A 10,703-nucleotide genomic window follows, 5' to 3' on the forward strand; every position below is an offset into this window, starting at 1 on the left:
TTCAGAACTGGCCTGGATACCTTAGCCTCTCAATCCAGCAAGAACAGGGAGCGTCTCGGGTCCATATGTCCATATAAGCTCACAGGCATGCACCCCAGACCGGTGACGATCCAGCGATCCAAGCCCAGTGTTTGTTAGCAACATTAGCCTAGCATCTCCCAGTGGAAACTAAAGTAGCACATGCCCGATACCAATGATGTCTTGGCTGATTGACTGAATCTGGGTCCAGTGATCGACCACGTTTCCTTAATTTCCCACCGAACTTCTCATTTGAGGAGCCTCAGATCAGATTTGGCAGCTAAGCCTTGTTTAGGCCCAGCAATTTTTGACCAGCACATTAATAGTCCTAATTCAAGACAGAATCCCTCTCGTTCTAGCCCTAAAGAGTCGTACTAAGCATTAGAGATGGACCGATACGAGTTTAGAGGTCAGGGTCAGCCAATGGCCGATACGTGCTGCTGATTCTTTTGGCCGACTTCTAGATGTTTGACACTTATATTACACATTATATTTATTAATAATAATAACAACAACAACAACAGGTGGATGCACATAACTTCTGATCTTTACATCATTTACTTAACACTGACTTGAACCATCTTTATCAATAAAAATAAATATTAAAAATTATTAACCTTTACATTAATAACTTTCTGCATTTTTATATAAAACAAAGTCCTCAAGTAACCAACTGTGAGGAAAAACACAGTGCACTTGACTTAGCAGTGGTTGGTGTGGCGCAACAGATAACATCACTACCTGCCGGTGAGCTATTACACCATGTGGGAGACTGGGGTTCGATTCCCAGTCTGGGTGGCTAGGTGCTGCACAACACCAATAAGAGTTCTTGGGCAAGAGCCTCAGCTAAATGCCATTAATGATTATTAATTAAAATTAATGCGGCAGCATCGAAAATCACTAAGTGCAAAAGTGAAGGAAATCCTGGAAACATTACAGAACAATAAACTCAATTGCAATCTCTCTCAATAACACAGGGCTGCTTTTAAAAAACATAAATAAATAAATAAATAAATAAATAAATCGGCGCTACCAAACACCGGTATCAGGCGATGCAAATAATATATCGGCCCAATATATCGGTCCACCTCTACTAGGTGTGTTCGAGGATTCAGAGCCCTCATCATACAGCCATTTGGCACTCCGCTAGCTAACCTGTCCACAGCTCAGGACAATACACAGGGCAGGGCAACCCCTAGCCAACAACAGTCAGTCCTGGTCAGACAGCAACCTGCCACAGTGGAAACATCAGTAAAGTCATGGACAGTCCTTGAAATTCCCTTTAAATTCCCTTAACCAACCATGCAAGAGCCTGGGCCTGCAGTTGTGGCCTCCGGGGTACTACCGCATTTCTCAATTCTGCTGCTGCAGCCCCTCGCTGGACACATCCCACTGAAATCAGAAGCCCTTCACGAGGGTAAAATAGAGACGGTACAGCAGGAACACACTAAAGACATGCAGGACCCACCACTGAATTCAATTCCTGGATGGAAATTTATATATTAGATATACAGGTTGAGCTCTCCAGGACTTCAGATGTCCAGCTCGGACACAGCTTCTAACGGTCATCCTGGTGATTTTTAAATTGTAGAAGGTTCCTAGGACTCATGGACCACCCCACGAACCCTTTAGGAGACCAAACCCAAGAAATGCCCCAGCATTCAGGCCTCCCGTACTCGATATGTTCTCCTTGAGGAGTTTCAGGAGTTTCGCAGGCTCGCTTCACTGTTGTGGGAAACCCCTTACACAGAGTTTAGGTCTACAGGACTTTAAATGTGGAGCTCTGATGAGGCTCCTAAAGCTTAAACAGGCCATTGCAGTGTTGCAGCAACGTCTCGCACTCAGCTCACAAACCCTGATTGAGAATAAACCGAGTTACGGACCTCCAGGACTTGACTTGTGCAGATCTGATGAGACTCTTAAAGCTCCTACTGGTCATTTATGCGCTGCAGAAGCTCCCAACACACTTGCCTCCCCTCGTAAACCCTTCCTGAGACCACAAAAGACTGACAATGTGCAGATCTGGACCTCCAGGACTCCAGGGGTTGTGCATTTCTGGTGTGGGACAGAGTTACTGTTGTCAAGTTCTCTCTAAACAGCATATTTTAGTGCTTTACCTGCTCCAACCACCTGACTCACCTCACAAACCCACCATTATACTCAAATGAAAGAAAGGAAAACACTCAAATATGAAAGAAAGCTTAGACAGGTTTAGTCCTCCAGGATTTGACATGTTCTTCTTAGAGTTTCTGAGTCTTAGTCCTAAGGTCATTTTACTGTTGCAGAAGATCCCATCACACCTAACTCACCTCTCGAACCCTTCATGAGAACTAAATGTGGGTGTAAAAGCAGGAAAAGTTATAATAACTCAGATACATTAACAATTACAGATCTACACCAGTTTAGGCCTCCAGATCTTCTCACATTCCTCTTTTAAGAGATGTTTGGTATGTTCCTAAAGTCATTAACTACTGCAGAAGATCCCATCACACCTTACTCGCCTCTCGAACCCTTCATGAGACTCAAATAAAGGATATTAACAAGACTAAACACACGGTTTAGTCCTCCAGGACTTGACACATTCTTCTTAGAGCTTCTGAGTCCTGCTCCTAACGTTGTTTTACAGTTGCAGAAGATCCCATCACCCCTAACTCACCTCTCGAACCCTTCATGAGAACTAAATGTGGGTGTTAAAGCAGGAAAAGTTATAATAACTCAATAATAATAATCAGACACTAATAATAATTACAGATCTACACCAGTTTAGGCCTCCAGATCTTCTCACATTACTCTTTTAAGAGTTTTTGGTATGCTCTTAGTCGTTAAACTACTGCAGAAGATCCCATCACCCCTCTCTCACCTCTCGAACCCTTCCCTGGACTGAAACCAGGCTGCTCCAGCTCTGCTGATGGACCAGGACTCGAGGGACCCGAGCTCTCTTCCTCTCTGGTGTGGGCCAGAGTTCCCCAGCTCCCTCTAAACACCACAGTGTGGTCCCATCCCTGCTCTGACACCCCTAACTCACCTCTCACCCCCCTTCAGGGGGGCAAAGTCTGCGTGCTAGAACAAGAACCCCCTCAAACGTGGGTGTGAGGGCGCTGCTCCTCACCCCTGCAGCCCTGCACCCCTGAACACTGAGAAAACAGGGCCGTTAGCAGCAGGGGCTAATCTAGCCCCCAGCTCCGGACTGGAGCTCAGCCTCGTGTGTGTGTGTGTGTGAATATGTGTGTGTGTGTGTGTGAGAGAGAGAGAGCCATGAGGGACGTGTGTATAAGTGGATTAGCCGAAGTTATAAACTAGCTTAGAGGCTAATCAGCCGCCGATGCTAGCTGTAGCTATGCTAGCTAGCTAGCTAACTCACCAGAAGGCAGTCGGTGTTTATCTCCGACTTCGGATCCTTCAGCATGGCATCGATTTTCTCGAACCGAGCCGTCAAACTCCCCACAGAGGTCATCTTCTCCTTTCGGCACAGCTGAGGGGTTTAGAGGCGATAAATACGACAAAACCCCCCGTGTTTTCGAGCGGCTCGCGCTGGGTTAGCCGGCTAGCCCGGAGCTCCGCTGCTGGTCCCGATCACAGCAACGCTTTGTGTCTCTGCGGTTTTTCACTCATAAACGACCAACAAACGATGAAAATCCACATTTTTTTAGACCAACGCAACCAAGTTAAGCCGGCCGTATCCTCCTCAGTTCATGACAGCTTGGCAGAAAGGCTGAAAGCAGCGATATTAATAACAATAACAGCAGAATCGCGGCGCCCCGCGGGCTCTACATGACAGCACGCGCCGCCAGTGTGCAGAAACTCAACATTTTCAGCGATCAAGCGACTAAACTTCGCTCATATTCGACGAACCCGAGCTAAATAAGTGTGGAGGACAGTTGCAGGTTAAAGGAGGCAGCTAGCCGCACCGCTCGCCCCGGGCCCGCAGGTCCGCCGCTGAGCGCGAGCGACACGGGAGGGGGTAAAACTGCACGGGAGAGGGGGAAAACTGCACGGAAGCACCGCGAAAACACGAGAAGCGAAAGTTTCCAGCTCGGGCCGTGAACGTGGGTGACTTTCTAAAACTCGGTGCCTGTTTAAAAAAAGGAAAAGTTCCCCTGCAGGCGGCTGGAGTCGGCGAGCTCGCAGATCCGCGCGGCTCGCGCTGCTCCCTGACCTCTGCTGTAGTCCGGTAGGGTTCTGAGATGCACACGAGCCGCTCTCCGATCGCACTGGGGTTCTAGATAGTTATTAATATCAATAATGATGATGAGAGCGCCCAACATGTCCGCCTTCCTGTTCAAACACCCCGGAGGAGACCAGCACTGCGCACGCGCGCTCCCGCTCACAGACTCAGGCGCGTTCACGAGAGAGGGAGGGAGGGAGGACGCGCTGGTGCACGGGAGCGCGCGTGCCTGCTTAGAGCACATATGAGATTCACTAAGTACGTTTTTAATAGAAAACAAACAAATAAACAAACCAGTAAACAAATTAAAAAGATGTCTGATTATTGAGAGGTAAACAAATAAACAAATAAACAAATAAATAAACCAGAAAAGTGCATTTCCTGCACAAATGCACGCGGAAATGCCCGTGCAGTGTGTAAGGTTGCTTGGCAATGTGGTCACTATAGTGAAACTAGGGTTTTTTTTTCCTTAGGTGGTTGCTATGGAGTTGCTTGGTGGTTGTTAGGGTGTTGTTAGGTTGATATGATGTTGCGAAATGGTTGCTATGATATCCCAGATGTTTGCAATGGATGCTACAGTGCTGCTTAGTGGTTGTTAGGGTGTTGTTATGTGGTTGCTATGATATTTCATGTGTTTGCTATGGTGTTGCTTAGTGGTTGTTAGGGTTTTGATAGGAGGTGGATATGACATTGCAAAGTGGTTGCTATGATATCCCAGATGTTTGCTATGAAGTTAGAAGATGGATGCTACAGTGTTGCTTAGTGGTTGTTAGGGTGTTGTTATGTAGTTGCTATGGTATCCCAAGTGGTTGCTGTGGTCTCTTAGGTGGTTGCTATGGTATTTCATTTGTTTGCTATGGTGTTGCTTAGTGGTTGTTAGGGTTTTGCTAGGAGGTTGAAACGACATTGCAAAGTGGTTGCTATGATATTCCAAATGTTTGCTATGAAGTTAGGAAATGGATGCTACAGTGTTGTTTAGTATCTGTTAGGGTGTTGTTATGTGGTTGCTATGGTATCCGAAGTAGTTGCTATGGTCTCTTAGGTGGTTGCTATGGAGTTGCTTAGTGGTTGTTAGGGTGTTGCTAGGAGGTTGATGCAATATTGTGAAGTGGTTGCTATGACATCCCAGATGTTTGCTATGAAGTTAGATGGATGTTACAGTGTTGCTTGGTGGTTGAAAGGGTGTTGTTATGTGGTTGCTATGGTCTCTTGGGTGGTTGCTATGGAGTTGCTAAGTGTTTGGTAAATGGGTTCTGTAGTGTTACTAAGTGGATGCTGTGTTACCTCGTGTTGTTAATATGGTGTTGCTTAGTGGTTGTTAGGGTTTTGCTAGGAGGTTGATACGACGTTGCGAAGTGGTTGCTATGATATCCCAGATGTTTGCTATGAAGTTAGGAAATGGATGCTACAGTGTGGCTTAGTGGTTATTAGGGTGTTGTTATGTGGGTGTTATGGAGTTGCTAAGTGGTTGGTAAACACATTCTGTAGTGTTACACAGTGGATGCTATAGTACCTCATGTTGTTAATATGGTGTCGCGGAGTGATTGTGAGGGTTTTGCTAGATGATTGTTGGGCAGTTGCTATGGTGCCTCAGGTTGTTGCTAGGGTGCTTTCAAGTGGGTGCTGTGATACCCCATGATCTGGGTCCAGTCCACTTCCCTGTTGAGGGGTGGATCTACATATTAGGCAGCGAGTGAACAGTCAGCTCTTGAAGGTGATGAAGAAGGAGTTGAAGACACTCTGACAAGAACCAAACTGGGATGTTCTAGATAGTGACTGGGTCAGAACATCTCCAGAACATCATTCAATTTCATTTAATTTCATTTATTCAGTTCTTTGACTGGGGCAGTGCTCATTAATTCACAGAGAAATGACTGTAAGTGACCCAGAGTTAGCCTTAAAGGCTAATTCTTATCTGTAGTTGCCAGGGTTGCCACCTGGCCCCTGTCAGAAACGAAATTTCGGAGCCTGACTACGAACATTTTCTACATCTAGGAAATGTATATATATATCAAAAAATAAATATTTTCTCTTAACTAATGTATTTATTTATTAACTATAATTCTAGTAGTATGATTTGTTCTAGAAACGGCTGAATATAATATTAATATTGGCTATTAATTCTTCTGAATATTTAATAACTGTCATGACGTGTTAGGCCAGGCGTGAAGGGATGAACAAGATCTAAGCTAGAGGGTTTATTCGACAAAGCGAACATAAAAAGCAAGAGTAGGAAGAACATGGGCAGCAATGAGAGGGGAATATACCATATACAGGGTGAACAGAACACACCTGGGACTGGGAGGAGTTGGGAGCTGAGCGGCACTAGAGCAGCGCTCAATACATAGATAAGCAGAGCTGGGGAACCAGCAGCTCGACCAAACGGCAAGGCCGACCTAACCTGGAACCGCAGCGAGCTGCCATGAGCGTGGGTCGCCTTGCTGGACGTGGGTAGCCAGTGAATCCTGACAGTGAGTGAGCGAGCCTCGCTGATAACGTGGTTAGCAGAGTGACCTGCTCCTGAACGCGGATACCGAGCTGGCGCTGACCTCAACACACTTTAGTCATACAGGGAATCTCTCAGGCGACCTCAAGGTTCCCAACGATACAATTCTAGGCCTTGAACCAGGCTCCTTTAGTACCCCCAGTCCCAGGTGAAACACATGAACACAAACGAAGGGGAAGTCCTTATTTGGGCCTGTGGGCGGCGACAATAATACTTTGATTTTAAAAGCTCAACATCCTAAACAATCAATCAAAACACAAAAGTCTACTAAAATAAATCAGCTTTGACCATTTTACAATCTCCAGTGACGCTGTCCAGCCAAGGATGTGCCTCGTCCCACTCACGCCTGTACTGAACATCAGGAAAAACAAACCTGGTTCAATACGGGACGCAACATTTCAGTGCATTTCAGTATTTTACGGGACGAGTGGCAACCCTATCTGTAGTCCTTGGCCAGTTCTTTAAACGGCAGGTTTTAAGGGGCGTTCCTGGTATGCAGTGGTCAGTACCTTCCAAAAGTGCTTCAAGGAATTATTTAAAGCAATGTAGACTCTTTGTCTGTAATTACCTGCCCTTACACTTCTCTCACCTCACCGAAACCACATGTGGTTCTAGATAGGTGCAGAGAGACCTGAAGATGTGGTTTAGGACACCCTATGATTGTGTCTTCCCAGCCTTCAGCTCACGATGACCCGGTGTTAATGTTATAGCTCACAGTAGGTCATGGTGGTGGGCTGTAAACCACACCGACAGTCTGGATGTGGCTTCGTCAGGCTGAGATAAGTGTGTGAGGACGTATTTACAGAAGCAGGTTTGGATGACTGTTGACGTCTAGTGTTTGTTGGCAACGCCAGCCTCAAAGCTCCAGCGCTAATCTGAAGAAGCAGCCTCTGGACACAGAACGTGTCCTGGCTGATCGTCTGGATTCTCAGTGTTACTCACTTTACCTGTAATGGCTGATCACAGAAGGACAGAAGGACAGAATGAGAAGATATTGAATGTGCACTGCATGGACAAAAGTATTGGGACACCTCGTAATCACAGAATCCAGGAGCTTTATTCAGTCCCATCGCCACCACAGCTGTATAAACTCCAGCCTCTAGTCCTGCAGTCAGTGAGAGAACGGGAGGTTCTGAAGAGCTCACTGAACTCCAGCGTGGTTCTGTATGTAATAGGAGACACTGCTGCACCAACAGCAACAAGTCAGCTGGTGAAATCTCCTCCCTCCTAGATCTTCCTCCATCAGCTGTGAGTGGTGTTATTATTGAACAGTGGAAGAGTTTAGGAGGAACAGCTCACAGAGAGCAGCTCAGACACCGAGTGTCTGTCAGACCACGTAAAGCTACAGAGCGGGGTCAGGGCCGAGTGCTGAGCTCAGAGCAGAGTGCAGAAAAGCCTCCAACTGAGCTTCAGACCTCTTCTGGCGTAAACATCAGCATAGGAACTGTGTGTTGGGAGCTTCATGGCATGGGTTTCCATGTCTGAGCAGCCTTATATCACCAAACACTATGCCAAGCGTGGGATGGAGTGGTGGAAAACCCACCACTACTGGACTGTGGAGCCGTGGAAACGTGTTCTATGAAGTGACCAATCACGCTTCCCTAGCTGGTGGTCTGATTGATGAGTCTGGGTTTGGTGAATCCCAGGAGAATTACCTGCCTGACTGCACTGCATCCCAGCTGTAAAGTTTGGACGAGGAGGGATAATGCTACTGGGCTGAATATCAGGGGTTGACCTACAGGCCCCTCAGGTCCAGTGAAGGGAATCTTAATGCTTCAGCAGAGCAGAACATTCTGGACAGCTCTACACTTCCAACTTCAAATCAAGTCAAATCACGTTTATTATCACGTCCCGTTACACAGGTGACAGATATACACACATTATACACACAATCTACACACTATACACACATTCTACACACTATACATACACTATACACACATTCTACACACTATACACACATTCTACACACTATACACACATTATACACACTATACACACATTATACACACTATACATACACTATACACACATTCTCCACACTATACACACATTATACACACTATACACACATTATACACACTATACATACACTATACACACATTCTCCACACTATACACACATTATACACACTATACACACATTATACACACTATACATACACTATACACACATTCTCCACACTATACACACATTATACACACTATACATACACTATACACACATTATACACACTATACACATTATACATACTATACATACACTATACACACATTCTCCACACTATACACACATTCTCCACACTATACACACATTCTACACACTATACACACATTATACACACTATACATACACTATACACACATTCTCCACACTATACACACATTATACACACTATACACACATTATACACACATTCTACACACTATACACATTCTACACACTATACATACACTATACACACACTATACACACATTATACACACTATACATACACTATACACACATTCTCCACACTATACACACATTATACACACTATACACACATTATACACACTATACATACACTATACACACATTCTCCACACTATACACACATTATACACACTATACATACACTATACACACATTATACACACTATACACATTATACATACTATACATACACTATACACACATTCTCCACACTATACACACATTCTCCACACTATACACACATTCTCCACACTATACACACATTATACACACTATACATACACTATACACACATTCTACACACTATACACATTCTACACACTATACACACATTCTACACACTATACATACACTATACACACACTATACACACATTATACACACTATACATACACTATACACACTATACACATTCTACACACTATACATACACTATACACACATTCTCCACACTATACACACTATACACACATTCTACAAACTATACACATTATACACACTATACATACACTATACACACATTCTCCACACTATACACACATTCTACACACTATACACATTATACACACTATACATACACTATACACACATTCTCCACACTATACACACATTATACACACTATACATACACTATACACACATTATACACACTATACACATTATACATACTATACATACACTATACACACATTCTCCACACTATACACACATTATACATACTATACACACTATACACACATTATACACACTATACACACATTATACACACTATACATACACTATACACACATTCTCCACACTATACACACATTATACATACTATACACACTATACACACATTATACACACTATACACATTATACATACTATACATACACTATACACACATTCTCCACACTATACACACATTATACATACTATACACACTATACACACATTATACACACTATACACACATTATACACACTATACATACACTATACACACATTCTCCACACTATACACACTATACACACATTCTACAAACTATACACATTATACACACTATACATACACTATACACACATTCTCCACACTATACACACATTATACACACTATACACATTATACATACTATACATACACTATACACACATTCTCCACACTATACACACATTATACATACTATACACACTATACACACATTCTACACACTATACACATTATACACACTATACATACACTATACACACATTATACACACTATACACATTATACACACTATACATACATTATACACACACTCTACACACTATACATACACTATACACACATTCTACACACTATACACATTATACACACTTTGCATACACTATACACACTATACATACACTCTACACACACTCTACACACTATACATACACTATACACACTATACATACACTATACACACACTCTACACACTATACACACACTATACACACATTCTACACACTATACAAATTCTGCACACTTACACAAAATATATAAAAATATATTAGTATATAAATGAATATAAA

The 10,703-nt window shown here is 43.5% G+C and overlaps 1 protein-coding gene across 1 annotated transcript in view; it reads right to left on the minus strand.

Moving 5' to 3' along the window:
* rock1 (Rho-associated, coiled-coil containing protein kinase 1) overlaps positions 1–4,298 on the minus strand; it is a 67,589-nt gene extending 63,291 nt beyond the window's left edge. Inside the window, exon 1 of the mRNA XM_072687148.1 lies at positions 3,380–4,298. Coding sequence (XP_072543249.1) covers positions 3,380–3,472 — 93 coding nt within the window. The 5' untranslated portion in view covers positions 3,473–4,298. The remainder of the gene's footprint in view (positions 1–3,379) is intronic.
* Positions 4,299–10,703: the final 6,405 nt, after the last annotated feature.

This window comes from Salminus brasiliensis, chromosome 9, assembly GCF_030463535.1.
Source record: "Salminus brasiliensis chromosome 9, fSalBra1.hap2, whole genome shotgun sequence".
Taxonomy (NCBI): domain Eukaryota; kingdom Metazoa; phylum Chordata; class Actinopteri; order Characiformes; family Bryconidae; genus Salminus; species Salminus brasiliensis.